At 40.7% G+C, this 20,886-nt stretch overlaps 1 protein-coding gene across 2 annotated transcripts in view; it reads right to left on the reverse strand.

Annotated features, from left to right (window-relative positions):
• The window catches only part of AKAP6 (A-kinase anchoring protein 6), a 562,035-nt gene that overhangs the window by 301,784 nt on the left and 239,365 nt on the right, over nucleotides 1–20,886 (reverse strand). For both annotated transcript variants that reach the window (XM_056134199.1, XM_056134200.1), the window contains exon 4: nucleotides 18,421–20,175. In XM_056134199.1, the coding sequence (XP_055990174.1) occupies nucleotides 18,421–20,175 (1,755 nt within the window). The remainder of the gene's footprint in view (nucleotides 1–18,420; nucleotides 20,176–20,886) is intronic.

A 20,886-nucleotide genomic window follows, 5' to 3' on the forward strand; every position in this document is an offset into this window, starting at 1 on the left:
CAGCCGGAAGAGAAGGGCCACATGGAGGGCGGGACCCACAGCTCCCGGAGAAAAATAAAAAAACAGGTTCCAAAAAGAGCCAAGATCATCGGGAAGTCCCAGATGGGGTAGGTACCGCATCCCGCCTCCCCCAGATGGAACCCCAGCGACCAGAAGCCTCTACAAGCACAGCTCAAGTATGCGGGAACTAGGACTTTTCCTCAAAACCGCACGGCCGCTTACGTGGCCGCACGACATCTCTCTATATACAAAGTGATCAATGGGAAGTAAACCACCCAACGTTTCTCCCTGAAATCAGAGTTAAGTTAGGAGCACGGCCACAGCCCCAGAAACACAAGGACTTAATGCAGAACCCAGAAGCTTGGAGCAGAAAAGTGAACGGCCTATGCATTAATCCAGGCCATCATGTCTGCCCGGAAGGGAAAGGGTGTTGCCCCATTCGCCCTCTCTTCTCTGGAAAGGATGGCGGCCGCATGGGAGCCTTGTGGACAGCAGGTATGAGCTGGGGGTGTGGGGGCGACTAAAACCTCATGGGAAGGGGGGCGTTTCGGTCCGTCCTTCACGCCCTACTGAGGTCACCAGTTGCCCCCATGAGCGGCTCTCCAGCACAGCCACAGCCCCAGAAGCACAAGGACTTAATGCAGAACCCAGCAGCTTGGAGCAGAAAAGTGAAAGGACTATGCGTTAATCCAGGCCATCATGTCTGCCCGGAGGGGAAAGGGTGTTGCTCCCTTCCGCCCTCCTCCCTCTGGAAAGAAAGATGGCGGCCACACGGGAGCCTTGTGGACAGCAAGTATGAGCCGGGGGTGTGGGAGCGACTAAAACCTCATGGGAAGGGGGGCGTTCCAGTCCATCCTTCATGCCCTACCGAGGTCTCCAGTTGCCCCCCGCGAGCGGCTCTCCAGCACAGCCACGGCCCCAGAAGCACAAGGACTTAATGCAGAACCCGGCAGCTTGGAGCAGAAAAGTGAACGGACTATGCATTAATCCAGGCCATCATGTCTGCCCGGAGGGGAAAGGATTTTGCCCCATTCTCTCTCTCTTCTCTGGAAAGAAGGATGGCGGCCGCATGGGAGCCTTGTGGACAGCAGGTATGAGCCGGGGGTGTGGGGGCGACTAAAACCTCATGGGAAGGGGGGCGTTCCGGTCCGTCCTTCACGCCCTACCGAGGTCACCATTTGCCCCTCACGAGCGGCTCTCCAGCACAGCCACGGCCCCAGAAGCACAAGGACTTAATGCAGAACCCGGCAGCTTGGAGCAGAAAAGTGAAAGGACTATGCGTTAATCCAGGCCATCATGTCTATCCGGAGGGGAAAGGGTGTTGCCCCATTCGCCCTTTCCTCCCTGGAAAGAAAGATGGTGGCTGCATGGGAGCCTTGTAGACAGCAGGTATGAGCCGGGGGTGTGGGGGTGACTAAAACCTCATGGGAAGGGGGGCGTTTCGGGCCGCCCTTCACGCCCTACCGAGGCCACCAGTTGCCCCCCACGAGCGGCTCTCCAGCACAGCCATGACTCCAGAGCACAGAAACCAATTTCTTAACTATCTGACTTTCAGTAGAAATACTCCCAGGGTCAATAAGTAAAATAGCAGAAATCCAAAACCAACATTTAATTCTTGAACCCAGCTGTAGAAAGAAAATCACTTCACAATGCTTTTTCAGCATGTCTGATTTGGGGGGGGGGTAAACTCTAAATAATAGTGGTGAATTTTTTAATGAAACAATGAATCTAATCAAAGCAGATAGAGTGTTAACTAGAATTCATCTGCCTCACAGGGACTGAGAGGGGTGGGGGGTGGGGTCTTATTGGGGTTCTTCATGGTAAAAAATAAGTATTGGTAAAGGGAAATGTGTTTGATATTTGCATGACTGAGACCTAAACCTGAAAGCTTTGTAACCTTTCCCACAGTGATTCAATAAATAAATAAATTTTAAAAAAAGACTCACAAAGAAAGAGACAGAGAGAGAACCCTAATAAACCAAATCAGAAATGAGAAGGGGTATATCACAACAGAAACCAAAGAAATTCAAAAGATAATCAGAGACTACTTTGAAAATCTGTATGCCACGAACAAAAGAACCTTGAAGAAAGGAATAAATTACTGGATTCCAATAATCTCCCAAAGCTGAGTCAAGAAGATCTAGAGTACCTGAATAGAACTATTAACATCAAAGAAATTGAAACTGTAATCAAAAGTCTTCCCAAAAACAAAAGCCCAGGTCCAGATGGATTCACTAGCGAATTTTTCCAAACATTTAAAGAGGAACTACTGCCAGTTCCTCTCAAACTTTTCCAGGAAACTGAAGAAACAGAAACTTCCAAAAAGTTTCTATGAAGCCCATATCTCTCTAATACCAAAAGGAAACAAAGACACCACAAGAAAAGAAAACTACAGACTAATATCCCTCATGAACACAGATGCAAAGATTCTCAACAAAATACTAGTAAGTAGAAGTCAACAACTCAAAAAGATCATACACCATGACCAAGTGGGATTCATCCCAGGGATGCAAGGATGGTTTAACATTCAGAAATCAATCAACATAATCCATTATATACACAAAAGAAAAGATAAAAAGCATTTGATCATATCAATAGATGCAGAGAAAGCATTTAACAAAATCCAGCACCATTTATGATGAAAACCCTCGCCAAAATGGGGATAGAGGGGACTTTCCTCAATATAGTTAAAGCCATCTACCACAAACCTACAGCAAGCATCATCCTCAATGGGGAAAAACTGAGAGCCATCCCTCTAAGATCAGGGATGAGACAAGAAAGCCAATTCTCTCCATTGCTGTTAAATATAGTACTGGAAGTACTTCCAGGAATGGTTAGGCAAGAAAAAGATATCAAGGGCATTCAGGTAGGAAAGGAAGAAATCAAGCTCTCACTATTTGTAGATGATATGATACTATAGTTAGGGAATCCTAAAACCTCTACCAAGAAACTCCTAGAAACAATAGACTTGCATAGTAAAGTTGCAGGCTATAAAATCAACACACAAAAGTCCATGGCTTTCATAAATGCAAATAGTGAGAGAGAAGAAACTGACATGAAAAAAATAATCCCGTTCACAATTGTACCCCAGAAAATCAAGTACCTAGGAATCAGCTTAACTAAGGAAGTAAAAGACCTGTACAAAGAAAACTACAAAATGCTACTTCAGGAAATAAAAGAGGACACAAGAAAATGGAAAGATATCCCCAGCTCATGGATCAGAAGAATTAACATTGTCAAAATGGCAGCTCTTCCCAAAGCATTGTACAAATTCAATGCAATCCCTATAATGATACCCATGACATTCTTCAAAGAAATGGAGCAAACACTCCTGAAATTCATATGGAACAATAAGCCCCCATGAATAGCTAAAGCAATTCTTGGGGAAAAGAAAATTGGAGAAATCAACCTCCCTAATTTCAAATTCTATTACAAAGCAGTAATAATTAAAACCACATGGTAATGGAAGAAAGGCAGAGCTACAGATCAATGGCACAGGGTTGACTATACTGACATCTCCCCACAAACATATGATCATCTAACCTTTGATAAGGGAGCAAAAAATGTGAAGTGAGCAAGGAAAGCCTCTTTAACAAATTGTGCTGGCAAAACTGGATGGCAACATGCAAAAAATGGGCTCAGATCTTTGCCTAACACCATGTACTAAAGTAAGATGAAAATGGATTAAAAACCTCAACATCAGACCAAATTACATAAGATACATTGAAGACAAGGTTGGCAAAACCCTCCAAGATATTGAAACTAATGGTTATCTTCAAAGATGACACGCCACTGGCCAAGCAAGTTAAAACAGAAATAGACAAATGGGACTATCTTTAACTAAGAAGCTTCTGCACCTCAAAAGAAACAGTGACCAAGCTACAAAGACAGTCTACAGAATGGAAAAGGATATTCGCCCAATACACATCTGACAAGGGATAGATATAAAGGATATACAAAGTACTGGTTGAACTCCACAGAAGAAAACATCCAACCCCATCAAAAATATGGTGATGAAATGAATAGAAACTTTCTCAAAGAAGAAATACGAATGGCAAGAAGGCATATGAGAAAATGCTCTACATCATTAATCATTAGAGAGAAGCAGATCTTGCATTCATCTGGGGAACATAAAGTACAAAATAGGAGACTAACACCCAAGAATGGCTGAGATTAGTACCAGCAGGTTTGTTTCCTGGCTTGGAGGCCAGCCACACATGCTAAGGGAAAAGGCAGCTCAGATAGAGAAAGGAGAACCAAATAAAGGGTGTTGGGAGAATCCTCCCAGGATGGGAGAAGCATGCTGAAAGTAGAATATAGACCAAACATGATTGCCACTTAATGCCTCTTTTGCAAAACACAACACCCAAAAAGAGAGAGAGAACAGAGGGGAATGCCCTGTCACAGAGGCAGGGTGGAATGGGGAGGATGGGGAGTGGGAGGGATACTGGGATCCGTGGTTGTGGGAAATGGGCACTGTGGAGGGATGGGTATTTGATCATTGTAGAATTGAAACCCAAGCACAAAACTTGTAAGTCTACAACTGTACCTCATGGTGTCTCACTAATAAACATTAAATAAATAAATAAATAAATAAACAACAACAACAACAATGAGATATCATCTCACACAACAGAGACTGGCCTACATCAAAAACAACAAAAGCAACTGGTGTTGGCGTGGATGTTGCGAGAAAGGGACCCTCTTTCACTGCTTGTGGGAATGCCAACTGGTTCAGACCTTTTGGAAAACAGTATGGACAATTCTCAAAAAATTAGAAATTGAGCTCCCATTTGACCCAGCAATACCACTCCTGAGAATATATCCCAGAGAGGCAAAAAAGTATTGTCGAAGTGACATCTGCACTTGTTTGTTCATTGCAGCACTGTTTACAATAGCCAGAATCTGGGAGAAAAACTGAGTGCCCGAGAAAAGATGACTGGTTAAAGAAACTTTGGTACTTGTTTCTTTTGAGGTACAGAAGCTTCTTAGTTTAAGATAGTTCCATTTGTCTATCTCTGTTTTCACTTGCTCGCCAGTGGCATGACATCTTTGAAGATACCATTAGCTTCAATGTCATGAAGGGTTTTGCCAACTTTGTCTTCAATATACCTTATGGATTCTGGTCTAATGTTGAGGTGTTTAATCCATGCTGATCTTACTTTTGTACATGGTGTTAGGCAGAGATCTGAGCCCAGTTTTTTTGCATGTAGCCATCCAGTTTTGCCAGCACAATTTGTTAAAGAGGCTTTCCTTACTCGACTTCATATTTCTTGTTCCTTTATCAAAGATTAGATTATCATATGTTTGAGGGGAGATGTCAGTATATTCAACCCTGTTCCACTGGTCTGAAGCTCTGCCTTTGTTCCACTATCATGTTGTTTTAATTATTACTGCTTTGTAGTAGATTTTGAAGTTAGGGAGGTTGATTCCTCCCTTTTTCTTTTCCCCAAGAATTGCTTTAGCTATTCATGGGGGCTTATTGTTCCTTATGAATTTCAGGAGTGTTTGCTCCATTTCTTTGAAGAATGTCATGGCTATCGGTACAGGGATCACATTGAATTTGTACAATGCTTTGGGAAGAACTGCCATTTTGACAATGTTAATACTCCCAATCCATGAGCAGGGGATATCTTTCCATTTCCTCGTGTCCTTTTATTTCCTGAAGTAGCATTTTGTAGTTTTCTTTGTACAGGTCCTTTACTTCCTTAGTTAAACTGATTACTAGGTACTTGATTTTCTGGGGTACAATTGTGATTGGGATTATTTTTTCATGTCACTTTCTTCTCTCTCTCTGTTTGCGTACAGGAAAGCTATGGACTTTTGGGTATTGATTTTATAGCCTGCAACTTTACTATACAAGTCTATTGTTTCTAGGAGTTTCTTGGTAGAGATTATAGGGTTCTCTAAGTATAGTATAATATCACCTGCTAATAGTGAGAGTTTGAAAAAATCTGAGTGCCCAAGAACAGATGACTGGTTAAAGAAACTTTGGTACATCTACACGATGGAGTACTATGTAGCTATTAGAAAAGATGAAGTCACGAATTTTACATACAAGTGGTACTACATGGAAAGTATCATGCTAAGTGAAATGAGTCAGAAATAGAGGGATACACATAGAAAGACTGCATTCATCTGGGGAACATAAAGTAACAAAATAGGAGACTAACACCGAAGATTGGGTGGCCAAGATTAGTGCCAGGAGCTTTGCTCCATGGCTTGGAGGCCAGCCACACATGCTAGGGTAAAAGGGAGCTCAGAGAGAGAAAGGAGCACCAAATAAAGGGTGTTGGGAGGATCCTCCCAGGATGGAAGAAGCATGCTGAAAGTAGACTATAGACCAATCATGATTGCCACACAATGCCTCTTTTGCAAACCACAACACCCAAAAGGATATAGAGAACAAAAGGGAATGCCCTGCCACAGAGGCAGGGTGGGATCAGGGTGGAGGGATGGGGAGTAAGAGGGATACTGGGATCTGTGGTGGTGGAAAATGGGCACTGATGGAAGGATGGGTACTTAATCATTGTATAATTGAAACTCAAGCACAAAAATTTGTAAGTCTACTACTGTACCTCTTGGTTTGTCACTAATAAAAATTAAAAAAAAGAAAAGAAACTTTGGTACATCTATACAATGGAGTACTATGTAGCTGTTAGAAAAGATGAAGTCATGAAATTTACATACAAGTGGTACTATATGGAAAATATCATGCTAAATGTAATGAGTCAGAAAGAGAGAGACATACATAGATTGCATTCGTCTGGGGAACATAAAGTAACAAAATAGGAGACTAACACCCAAGAACAGCTGAGATAAGTACAAGAGGTTTCACTCCATGGCTTGAAGGCTAGCCACACATGCTATGGGAAAAGGCATTTCAGATAGAGAAGGGAGCACCAAATAAAGGGTGTTGGGAAGATCCTCCCAGGATGGGAGATGCTTGCTGAAAGTAGACTATAGACCGAACATGATTGCCACTCAGTGCCTCTTTTGCAAAGCATAGCACTCAAAAGGTGAGAGAGAGCAAAAGTTAATGCCCTGCCACAGAGGAGGGGTAGGATGGGGGGCATGGGGGGTGGGAGGGATACTGGGATAATTGGTGGTGGAGAATGGGCACTAGTGAAGAGATGGGTATTTGATCATTGTATAATTGAAACTCAAGCACAAAAATTTGTAAGCCTACAACTGTACCTCATAGTGTTTCACTAATAAAAATGTATAAATATTTAAAAAATAAAAAATTATCACTTGGAAGAACATTCCTGATAACTTGCATTGCCAAATCAATAGTTGCTGCAGATAATAAAGGTTTTGTCTGCCCTAAGAAAAATGAAAACATAATTACTACATGATTCAGCAATCCTATATCTGAATGTATACCCAAAAAAGTAAAATCAGATTATCAAAGAGATATTTGTACATTCATGCTTACAGCAACACTATTAACATCAGCCAATAGGTAGAAGTAAGCCAAAGATTAATTCAGAGCTGAACACATACAGTGCAATGATTCTCAGTCTTAAAAAGGAAGGAAATTCTACCATGCTACAACATGGATGGATATGAGGGCATTCTGCCAAGGAACATAAACCAGTCACAAAAAGACAGATGCAATATGATTCCACTTATGTGAGGCATTGAAAAAAAACATAGTAAACAGTAAGACAGTAAACAATAAAATGGGGGTTATCAGGAGCTGGAGGAAAGGGAAAATGGCAGTTGTTTAATAGAATTAGAGACTCAGATAAAAATTTCTGGAGCTCTTTTTTATACATATATATATATATTACTATTGGCTGTACATTTAAAGTTAAGATAGCAATCTTTAACCACAATGGAAAGAAAAAAAAAGACACCTAAAGGCAACTTCAGTTTGTTTAATGATTGACACCAGTAGTATGACACCAGTAGTATGGTACCATTAATGTCTCAACATAGGATAAAAAGTGAGGATAAAAGAGGGTCGGAGCAATAGTACAAGAGGCAAACTATTTGCCTTGCATAAAGCCAACTCCTATTTGATTCCTAGCACCACATTTGATCTTCAGAGTCCAGTCAGGAAAATCAAATATCATAGAGGGGCTGGAGCAATAGCACAGGGGTAGGGCATTTGCCTTGCCTGCAGCTGACCTAGGTTCGATTCCCAGCATCACATATGGTTCCCCGAGCACCACCAAGAGTAACTCCTGAGTGCATGAACCAGGAGTAACTCCTGTGCATCGCCAGGTGTGACCCAAAAAGCAAAAAAAAATATCCTTTATCATAGAGTCAGGAGTAAGCTCTGAGCACAACTAGCTATATCCCAGAAACAAAAACAAAAAAGGGTGGGGGGAAGAAATGAGGGTAAAGAGAGGGTGGGTCCTTTCTGAACTCGTTACCTTCTAGAAAAAGAATGCAGAAGTCTTGCCAAATTAATCCTAGAACCAAATTTCTTCAACATTAACATCACCCTGGTATTATGCACCATTTTCCAGCCCCAAACCATTAGGCAACAGTCGTGGGTATTATCTTAACGCTAGTCACACAGACTTGCTTGCAATTTTATAAACCCATTACAAAGAGGAAGCACTCTGCCAAGTATTTGCAGCACTAAATCCAAATTAGTTTCTCTGTGAGGATATCCTTAGAATAAGCTGACACCAGAGAAGTTTTTTTAAATTAAGTTAAAATGACTCTGAGATAAAATTCTAACAATAGCTGAATCACTGACCTTTAGTTTAGATAGGTCAATGATATAATTTGGCATTAGAAGCCATCCTTATCTTTGGAGACAAAACAATCAACTTGCCATGCATTCATTAACTTGTACCAGGGAATCAAATCTAAAGGAAAGAGGTCATCCAGGAAGACTTTGAAAACTTACTGTGATGTGAAAAGCGGGCCTTGAATGAAGTTCTAAGATACAGCTAACCTGTGCTGCTACACTGGGTAGCACCAACCTGCACTATATACTGTCAGCCCTCCTGGTATACTCCTTTAGTTGTTACTCTAGCTCAATAATTTCCCAGCTGTATCTGTAGAAGAAAACCAAGTCAACACTGGTTTTCCCACTGAAACTCCAGCTCTCACACTGAACTGGGAAAGGCATCAGCCCTGGAGCCTTAGATCATCATCTGTGAGATGGAGTCAACCACAGCTCTTTCAGGCCAGAGGACAGTATAGCTTGACATGTCCCAACTTGGGTTCAATTCCAGCACTTCTTGGTCCCCAGAGCACTGCCAGGTGAAGCCCAGAAGAGCTCCAGCCCTGCCGGGGTCAGGGTGTCCCTCGAAGCACAGGGCCCAGGCATCATAGCATCTCCAGCCATGGAACTGCCATTCTGGCTGGACAAGACTCATCAGTGGAGTCCCTGGACCTTGTGAGCACTACTTGAAAGCAACCCTCCCCAAACAGAAATTCTTCCAAATGGGTTTTATTGAAATTAAATGAGTGCCTACTCCATAATTGGCACCTTACTGGGGCCCAACAACAGTATCCTCTTCTTTCTTTCTCATTCTAGAGGACGGGTCAGCAATTTGTATTTTCTGTAAAGAACCATATAGTAAATATTTCATGCTTTGCACGCCATCTGTTTCTACTAAAACTACTAAACTTTGTCATTTCTGCAAAGAAGCAGGCACACATGATGAGCAGAACCGTGTCTCAAACTTTAGTTTAAAAGAAGAAGCATCGGGCCAGATTTAGACCATGGACTATAGTTTATCAACCGCTCTTACTTAGACTACGTATGTCCAGGTACATTGTTAATTTTTCACAATTCTCTTTGAGTCCATCTTCTCCAGACATATTCTTCCTGAATTTCTCTTTTTGCTTTTGTCTGATGTCTTGAATGTGCCAGAACAAATAAGCCTAGCTCAAAGATTTGACTGATTTTTCACTTCTCATTTTAGGACGTGAAAGGTCCCAAAAGAAGTGAGCACCAAGTGTGAAGCACTTAACTACTCTATTCATATAGCAGGTTCTGGGAAAATCAGCCTGGTTTAAGCAAAATCCCCCTCAAACTCTCTCAAAGAGATACAGAGAATAACTATCCTATAGTAATTCAGAGTTAAGTACAGAGTTTTTCTTTCTGAGGAAGATTATAACCTGTTACTCAGGATTTGAAATATTATTTACTTAAAACATGTTCACACACACACAAAAACCCATATATGCTTAGAAATTATTAAAGGATATAAGAACTCAAAATAACAGTGATCAACTATGTGGGGCAGGAATCACGATGGGAAAAAAGGGCAGGAGAGAGCTATGACTGGGTACTTTAATATACTGAGATATATTAACTACTAACTTTTGACTACATTTTCTCTCCAAGTAAATTATTTTTCTAAGGAATATAAATCTACAAAGAAATTTTTCATGTTAATAAACAAAAGTTGGTCAAAGCCATACACAGGCAGGATGGGGAGTGACACAAACAGAAATGGCATCTGAGGTTTTCATCCCTCGGGTGTCACAGTTCCCCGCGTGGGTCGCCTGTGAGTGGGCTTCTCCATGCTGTGCTCTGTGAGGCTAGGAGAACACAAGGGAGTTGGTAGTAGAGGAAATACACCTTCCTTCAAGGGCAGGACAGCTCATCTTTACTGAAGAGAGGATCAAAGCAAGGAGTCTTTTCTTAGCAAGTGTCACATTTACATACTCTTTCCAGCTGCTGCTACTACATTCTTGCCAGAGTCATTTTTTCCTGCATTAAAATCATCTTTACCTTCTTTAAAGAAACTTTTACTTTGCTTTCAACTACCATCTTTTTCTGTGTGTTGCTTTCATGACCCAATTTTTTCAGCTACTGGGATGACTGTCTTTCACTTCTTAATCATCTCTAATCCAGCATCTCCCTCCATCCACTATTTCATTAAGTCCTTTGCTCTTAGGTCCTCATTGATTCTTTCAAACAAATCTTAAGGATGCCTTTCACTTTGTTCTTATTCTTCTTGATCTCCCTTTTAAAGAGAACAAAGCTAACGTGCATCTTAATATCTCTCTTCACTCCACTTACTTAACACTCGAAAATCCTCTATAACTTCCTGGACCCCACAATTGGGCCCTTCCCTTGTTTCTTTATGCCTCATTAAGTAGACTACAACTTGAAATTCAGCTGGCACTCATGGTTTCTTTTCCATGCATTATTAGCTCAGGGACTCCATGTCATCTCAAGACTCTATATGGTGGGAAGACAAAGGAGACAGTTCTTTAAGCCTGGCTCTATGATTTATTAACTCCACAATTTTGGGGGAATAGTGCACTATCTCTCATCTCAGTTTATTCTGCTATAAAATGGAAATTCATTCATTTATTCAATAGTCTTTACTGAGCACTTATTATGTACTTGGCACCTTTATAGGTTTATAAGATTCATAAGTAAACCAAACAGATAGTCTTGTTCTGACAGAGCTCCCATTTCAGTAGGAGAGACACCCCACCCACCAAAATAATAATAATAATAATAATAATAATAATAATATCATAAAACAAGAGAATTAGGACCAGAGAGCTAGTCAGTTGGTTAAGATACATGATTTGCATACTGAAGGCCCAGGTTTGATCCCCAGCACTACACAGTACCCAGAGCAGAAAGTCTGCTCAGTGTCACTGAGCACTGTGAGATATAGTCCTTCCTCCATTAAAAAATCTAAACAAAACAAATAAGATGATTATATTAAATTGGTATTATCATTGAAAATGATAACATCTGTAGAGAAAAAAGGAGAAAGAGGCCAGGTTATCTTTTTTGGTCATTGTTGGTTTCCCTAAGAGAAATGTTTCATGAAAGGAACAGGAATTAGAAATGAGGGCATATGATGGCGAATTGAAGGCAGAGGGAACTGACTCCTAAAAGCACAGCTCGTCCTAGGCCAGCAGAATTAAAGCGCAGGGAGTATTTAGAGAATAGCAGGAAATAAAGTCAGAGAAGAGATCAAGAGAGATTATGTAGGTCTCTAAGTGGAACCAAAATTACTGCAGTTTTTTTTAGCAAGCAGTGACATGACCACACTTGACTTCCAAATGGTTCACTCTGGATCTGGGCTGGACAAATTGGAGTGAGAATAGGATGGAAGGAGGGCCTGTGGACTACTACAATAATCCAGGTAGGAGGGGACAATGGCTGAGACCTAAAAAAGAATATGGCAACTGAGGGCAGAGGCAAGAGAAAGGGAAAGTGGGGGGTGGAAATTTTGGATAAAAGAATTGACTTTGTTGAGTGACTATGAGAATCCTAAGAAAAAGTGATTATAGGTAATGTGCATATAAATGTTTTGGAAGATGTTAAATAATATTCTCCCATGATGTTTAATATTGTAGCTAGAATAACTTTGGTGGATCACTATGAAGCAAGTCAAATATAGAAGCTAATATTGTTGACCTATATATGGCAGCCGTCCTCACCTGAAGTGGTAAAGGAAGATGGACTGAGGTAGCTACTCTATCTTCTCAAAGCCTTAGTCTTCTCTTTCAGTTCCAGGACAGTATTTCCCATACCCTACAAGATAATTCCTCTTGAAAGACTCATAATATACACCACAACTATGCACATATTTTAGCAAGCAGTGACATGACCACACTTGACTTCCAAATGGTTCACTCAGGCTCTGGGCTGGAAAAACTGGAGTAAGAATAGGATGGAAGGAGGGCCTGTGGGCTACTTCAATAATCCAGGTAGCAGGGGACACCTACCTGGTGTCCTTGCCTCACCCCAACCTTAAGCCAACTACACATCCAAATTGTTTCCTTACTCTATATGTAGAGGCTGAAAATGTGACTTCAGCCTTATGGGATTAAGAAATCAAAGCATATTCTCATCGGAAACTGGTGCCACAGTCATCACCTGATTAAAAATCTCTTTATTTACTAAAGAAACACAGTCAAGACTAGATAATGACTACTACTCAAAGCTTTAGTAACTGAGAAAGTCCTGAAACTAATTTTCTGGATCAGTTTTACAACTTCCACACCCTTTTCTCCCCTACTTGAACATGTTTCACAACACAGTATCCCTTTGATTGGCTATTTTGGGCCAATATGTCTGTTCTGGACAGCAACAGAGCTGCCATGACATCTTTCCCATTATTGACAATTAAACCTCCAGCAAGTTTACTGGAGACCATGATCCATACTATTTAAAGTATTCTGGATCTGGGTTCAAGTCCTGACTCCACATTTATATTTTTCTTTTTTGGAAGGGTCATACCCAGTGAATATCACTCTAAGTGCTATTACACATGGCTCCTCATATCTCAGGGATCATAGGTAGTGCCAGGAGAACCAGTGCTGATCTCATGCAAGGCAAGTGCCTCACGACCTGTACTATCTCTCCAGCTCTGAGCCCACATTAAAATTTATGACCTTGAACAAGTTTATTTCTCACTTTTGCCTGATCTTTGGATTTGGGGCCACACACAGGGATATTCAGGGCTTACTACTGACTTGACATTCAGTGAACACTCATGCAGGGGACCTCAGGGAACAAGTTAGGGTATGGGGAAAAAGGCTAGGTTGGTCGTTTATAAGGCATCCTGCCCACTGTACTATCTCTTCAGTCATTATCTCTCTGGTCTATGAACAAGTTTCTTAATCACACATTCTGACTTATTTTTAACTAAAAAATTTCTACCTCCCAGAGAATAAGTTTCATAAAAGTCTTAGATCATACCCCAAAAGGTGCTAGCATCTGTGGCTTCATCTATTCTATTCTACTAGCATCTATTCTCAGTCACTGTCAAGGAGTTGCTATCAACGCCTGGTGCTTGGATCATAAGTGTCTGAGAGTGGCCTCCAGGTCCATACAGCTACTGAGTCCATGATAAGCAGGAAAACTGCCACCATTCTCTGGTCACAGAACTTCATTCAAGACAGCTCTCTATGTATTACACACCCATGCTTATCCCCGCATCCCACCCCTGATTTCAATTTATGCTCCTCCTATCTGAAATGCCCACCTTCATTTTCCTTATCTGCCTAAATCCTGGAACATTCTTGGATGCTCCTCTGAAGTACCTCAATAGAATTTCACAGGAAAATTCTAGATGTGTGAATAATATTTATTCTCTATAATACCTCAGCATTTACCTTTAGTACATATTAGTCATCTCATGGGGAGGCCTTGGAAACTTTAGTTAATAGCCTAGGTTATAGAAAGGCTATTTAATTGCTCTCTCAGCCTCAGTCTTCTCAGGACTAGATATCTAAATAATTTGGAAAAAAACACTTTTTTTTGCATCAGTACCAGAAATTGAAGTTTGGGCCTTATACATGCAAGACATGTGCTCTGGTTAAGCCACACAACCCCAGTCCTAATTATTATGAATTTTAACGTATTATATATTGTCATTGGTTTTCCCCTCTGTTTTGCACATTTATATTTTCTTTCTGTCTATATGTTCTATATATTTATCCTGTGTCTTAAACCACAGCACATATGATGAAACTCAGTCTTAAGAATTTTGATAAACTTATCCTTAAAGATTTCATCATATATAGTAACTTATTCCAAGAATGGAAAAGTAGCTTGACTTGTAGATTGTGTATGTAGTAGAATGCTATCAGGTGCTACTAAATTCAGCACAGCCTGGAGTATTCCCAGGAACCCTCAGTACTGACAGGTACAGCAACTTATGGGGAGCAAGGACGAAAATAAATGGAAGGATCAGAGAGATGATCAACAGGCCAACCATATGCTTTGCATGCAGTAGGCATGTTTGATCCCAGCACGACATGGTCCCCTGAGCAATGCCAGGAGCAACCCTCCTGTACAAAGCTGGGAGTATTCCCTAAGCACCACATGGTTTGAGGTCCCAAAACCCAAAAGGAAAAAAATACATGAGAATAAACTTAAGAAAGAAGGTGAAATGCACTTGTTAGCTCATTGCAACACTGTCTACAATAGCTAGAATCTGGAAAAAACCTGAGTACCTGAGAACAGATGACTGGTTAAAGAAACTTTGGTACATTTACACAATGGAGTACTATGCAGCTATTAGAAAGGATGAAGTCATGAAATTTACATACAAGTGGTATAACATGGAAAGTATCATACTAAGTGAAATGAGTCAGAAATACAGGAACAGACATAGAAAGATTGCATTCATCTGGGGAACATAAAGTAACAAAATAGGAGACTAACACCAAGAATAGCTGAGATAAATACCAGGAGGTTTACTCCATGGCTTGGATGCCAGCCGCACACTCTAGGGGTAAAGGCAGCTCAGATAGAGAAGGGATCACCAAATAAAGGGTGTTGGGAAGATCCGCCCAGGATGGGAGATGAATGCTGAGAGTAAACTATAGACCGAACATGAATGCCACTCAGTTCCTCTTTTGCAAACCACAGCACCCAAAAGGAGAGAGAGAACAGAGGGGAGTGCCCTGCCACAGAGGCAGGGCGGGATGGGGAAAATGGGGGGTGGGAGGAATACTGGGATTAGTGGTGGTGGAGAATGGGCACTGGTGGAGGGATGGGTACTTGATTATTGTATAACTGAAAGCCAAGCACAAAAATCTGTAAGTCTACAACTGTACATCATGGTGTTTCACTAATAAAAACTAAAAAAAAAAAGAAAAAAGATGAAAGACTTGCACAAAAAAGTCTTATAACACATTCTGAAGCAGACTAGAACTTTTGTATTCATTGGTGGAAGGTATTAGGCACTCAGGTTTTGGTAAGTTGTGAAAAACGTATCAAAACCAAAAACATTATCACAATAGTAAATATTTTATCTAAATTACAATAATAGCAATAAATAATAAATATGTATCTAGCTAAAAAATTAAAGGATGTTACCCATAATTTTTCATTTTCTGGATTACTTAGAAAAGAAATTACCAGCCTTCAATATTTTTGAGAAAATATTTTAAGTATAATCAACATTTTTCTATATGTAATGATTTTTTATACATAATGATTTTTGAATATAAAAATTCCCACATCATTAAGCAATATGAAGTATAGCAATGCTCAGGGGCTTTTGTCTGTTTCTTCAAATTTTCTGGACCCATTTAAGCACAATAAAACTTAATGGCAAAAACGTTTTAAGTTCTTATAAAAAAATCAGTTCTGATAAAAATTTCAGTGCCATCTTTAAAACAATAAAAAAATTGAAAGAAGCCACAAAAGACCCTAAAAAACTAAAGCAATAATCAGAAAAAAAGAAAAATAAGATGACACGTGACAATGTTACCCAGCTTCAAACTGGCTACAGAAAGGTATTGGCCAGAAATCTGGAGAAATAGTCCAAATGTTAGGGTGATTTTCTTGCATATTTGGTCCCAAGTATTCTATATATTCCCACAGTGGCAATAATCCCTGGAAGTGTGGGTTTAAAGACCCTCTGGGAAGAGGGGGTGGGTGAATGTTCTTCTGGGAACCCAAAATCTAACAGACTTTAGGTGAGGGTCAAGTGAACTAGCCAATGGGGAAGGAGTGTCCTTCTTCAGCAGAATTCCACTTTCTGCTTCTCTGACTACGCCTGCTGAAGGGATATAAAGAATTTTTCTACCTGAAGTTGAGGCTCAGACTCTAGATAAGAATTCTTCAAGCATTTCCAACTATCTTTGTCTTGGTGGTCCCTTCTCTATCCCAACTGCCTTGTCCTCCAGCACCTGAGTCAGACTTAAAGTTGTGGACCAATCCTCCTGGCCCTTGTTTCTATTGCCTTTGGGTACTGGTCTTATCTGATGGTTTTTAATATCCAAAAATGTCTCTTCTACAAATGTGGAAAAATGAATAGCTACATACAAAAATGAAATTAGATGATTATTGGAAGAGCTCATATAATTCAAAAACAACAAAATAATTCAATCCAAAAGCAGGCAAAGTCATTTCTCCAAAGAAAATATACAGATGGTGAACAGGCATAGGGAAAAAAAACTATTTAACATCACTTAGAATCAGGGAAATGTAAATCAAAAGTGTAATGAAAATACCTCAGCACACCTGTGAGAATAGTCTATATCCAAAACTGGAAATCAATGTTGGTGGGGGTATACAAAAGGAGGAGCCTTGGCGCTGTTCGTGAAAATTGCAGATGTGTGTTTCTGTAGAAGACAGCTGGGATTCCCTCCAGAAATTTAAAGGAGAACTGCCAAATGTCTCAGTAATTCCACTTCTAGGTATCTGTCTAATGAATACCAAAATCAAATTTGAAAATGTATATGCATCCTACATTATCACTGCAACACTATTCCCAGCAGTTGATATGGAAGCAACCGAATGCGCATTGAAGGAAGACTGAGGAAAGGAGAAATAATCTAAGCTTATGCTCAGTGGAATACTACTTGGCTAAAAAAGGAAATTATCTATTGGGCCAGAGAGATATTACAAGAGTTAAGAGACCCTTTTCGCATTCTGTCAATACCAGTTCCATCCCAACACCAGGTGATGGTCCACCCAGGGTCACTCTTGAACACAGAGCCAAGGATAGCTCTGAGCATCACTGGTTTGATCCAAAGTCCTCTTATAAAATACTGCATTTGTGCCAAAATAAAACTTGAGGTGATTATACTAAGCAGCAATATCAGTCAGAAAAAGACAAATGGATGGTCTTGTTCACATGTAGAACATAAAGAAAGAATGCAACTGAACTCACAATAAAACAAAACAAAAATAAGTCTTAGACCCTGAGATCAAAATCATGTTTTACAGAGGAGAATGAAAAATAATGTGTAAGAGAGAAGTAAAAGGGGGTCAATTCGACAGGAGTGAATTATGCTAGAACTTGAGTAGTTGAGCATGGTGTGAAAGTCACATTTATCAAGGTGGAAGCTATGTACCTGAACTTGCATTACTGAAAAATCAAAATAAATATATAAATAATTTTAAATAAAGGTTGAGATACATACAAGATATTAACTCCCTGTCTCAGATCCCATTTATATTTTTCAGAGGTACAAAGTATATGATTATTAGCCAGGAATCTGAAAGCTTTGAGGAAGACTGAAGGAAAACACAAATTTCAAAAAATCTAGAAACATCTGCTCTTTTCTACAGCAAGTTAATACTAAAACAAGTAGTGAGTCTATATTATAACAAGCATCAATATAAAAAACAGTGAGGGCACGATACTAATATTTCCAAGAAATTGGTGTGCAGGCCACTACTGTTCCACTGTATTTTACATTAAATTCAATGGGTGATCCACAGCTCATCAGGATAAATGTTTGATCTGGACTATACAAACAGAAAATCTGTACAGGGCAAGGCCACATCAAGTCAATTCTTTAAAAGGTCATTTCCTATGCTGCATACTCTGTCATAGTATAATGATCCCTATGATTGTTCTTACATTTCTTTGGGGAATTCAGTTAGGTTTATCAAAGACAAAAAAATCAACCCATTCTGCTACAAAGTAGGAAAAAGTTGACTTTTCCCCAGCATTACTTTCACAATTAAGGCAAGATATCATATTAATAAGAGTGCCTTACCTCTATCTTTTCCCATATGGCTTCATAGTTGTCTTGGTGCTGAATGTCTTGCATCAGTTTCTGAATCAAAGCAGATTTCGCAGCAGAATGGCTCTCGTTTTTCTCAACAGATGATGCGCTCTCTGACCTCTGATCAATGTATTTTTTCAGGCCAGAGAGAGATGTAGATGACTCCTCATCAGAAAGGAGGTCGCTCAGGGGCCCAGATTCAGCGCTCTCTCCCAGGGAAGAGGCAATGTCACTGGATGAGCTTGGCGACACCCTGCCTAGTCTAGTGTGCTTCTTCTTGACATGGTACACTGGATAAATCTCAGAATCGGAATTCATTTCCGAGAGTTCCCAGTCATCAATATTCTGAATGATTTCTCCTCTGGGTTTCTGAGGCAGGAGCTTTGTTAGGTTTTCCAACTTCAAGGCTAATACTTCTGTCTGCCTAAGGTGAGAGGGCAGTGCTAGGTATTCATCAGAGCCATACCAGGCTTCCACAACTGGACCGTTCCTGGAGACATGATTTGTGGAAGTAGAATTATTTTTCTTGCTTTTGTGTTTTGAAAGAAGGGGGACTGGAGACATGATGTCTGAGCCAGCAGAGGATTCACTGCTTTGAGTTAAAAGAGGCGAATTGGATGTTTCAGAGTGCACTGGCAATTTGGAATTCCAGCTTCTCTGACTACCTGGCTCAAGTGAGGATGTGGAAGCAGAATCTGTGTCTATGGCCTTGGTGGGCCCCACAGGAATTCCATTAGGTACTATTGTGCGTCCCACATTTTCTACTCGCTTGCCTGAATCAGTTCCTTGCTTAAGCATTTGGCATGGAGGGGCCTCTTGTGATTTCTTGTGGGACTTTTTAAGTCGGGATTTCTCTTTATGACAGTCATTAAGCCTTCCCAGGCTGGAAGAGATTTCTTTAATGTGATTTTTGACAGTGTTTTCAAGATTTCCAGCCCCGACCTGGTGCAAACACTCAAATGACTGACTGGCAGCTGACGGGCTGCTGGGGTATGAAGACTGCAATGTCAGGCAGAGTTTGGATCTGTCAGGGGGGTCCACCAGGGAAGGGGTGCTTCTGCTCATCGCAGGCTTGAGATCAGCCAGCTGCTTCTTCCCCACAGTGCCTTTCATATCTTTCATCAGTGTTTTCTCTTTAAGGAAAAGCCCTCTTTTGGGCATTGTGGGCTGTGTAGGAGAATCCTCATTATAATTAGAGCAATCTCTGATGGTTCGCTTGGGTGTTGCATTTTCAGCACAAAGAATTTGTTGGTTCTTTGTCCCAAGCTGGGAGGAGGAATCGGATTCTTGCTTCAAAGTCTCAGAAGATGGTTGAGCAGCATTTGTCGGCACTTCCCTAGACAATGACGTGGCTGGTGTTGAGCCTGGCACTTCCTCCACTGTGCAAGCATTGTTTTCTTTATGTCCCTCTTTGTTGTCTGCTGAACAAGACTTGTGAGACATGTCCTCAAGAAGTGCTTCACTGGAGCTGGAGGGAATGGGGTCAGTAGATCCAGCAAGTAACCCAACACTTCTGATAAGCTCAGGGAACTCCTTTTCCATCTCACTGTAGCTCCAAGACTCAAAGGGTTTGGTTTTCATCTGGTTAGAGGTCATATCACCCAGACCACCAAGCAAATCCTCACTTGGGCTATAGTCAGACAGTTCGAAAGCAGTAATACCACAGTCTAGAGACAAGTAGTTTTGAGAGCACTTGATGGTTAGTTGGCCTGAATCATCCACTTCCGTTAGTGAATCAAGTCGGCCCTGGAACAGACAATGGCAATAGTTTCAGTATATGCAACATCCATTACACTCAGCTGCGACTCAAGTGAAATTGCAACAGAAGTCACTCCAGAGGGAAGAAATGCAGAAGCTTCAATTGCTTCTGGTTCGACATACAGAAAGGCATATTTTAATCTGCTTATCTTATTGTTGTAGACAGTTTTCTATTCTTCAGTTTTTAAGAATTTTTTTAAATAGTGGACCTAGAGACTTAAAATAAATGGTCAAGGTCAAGCCCACGATATCAATATTTTTTTTTTGCTTTTTGGGTCACACCCGGCGATGCTCAGGAGTTACTCCTGCCTCATGCACTCAGGAATTGCTCCTGGCGGTGCTCAGGGGACCACATGGGGTGCTGGGAATCGAACCGGTGTCGGTCATGTTGGCTGCGTGCAAGGCAAACACCCTACCTGCTGTGCTATCGCTCCAGCCCCACACGATATCAATTTATACCTTAAATTTGTATTTTTTAAAGTATTATTTATTTAATAGCTATTTCCTCTGTAATACCTTAATTAATAATGTTTCTACAAACAAGGCAGTGTAGGAGTACAGCCTCCATGGCTGCCAATTTTGCTTACAACTATAATTGCAGCACCTACCAGAGTGCTAGCTCATAGTAGATGCTCAATCAATATGCTTTAAAAAAACAGTTATGCTACATTGACATGTAAGATATGCATCCATAAATTA

This window comes from Sorex fumeus, unplaced genomic scaffold (genome assembly GCF_029834395.1).
Source record: "Sorex fumeus unplaced genomic scaffold, SorFum_2.1 ptg000098l, whole genome shotgun sequence".
NCBI lineage: Eukaryota > Metazoa > Chordata > Mammalia > Eulipotyphla > Soricidae > Sorex > Sorex fumeus.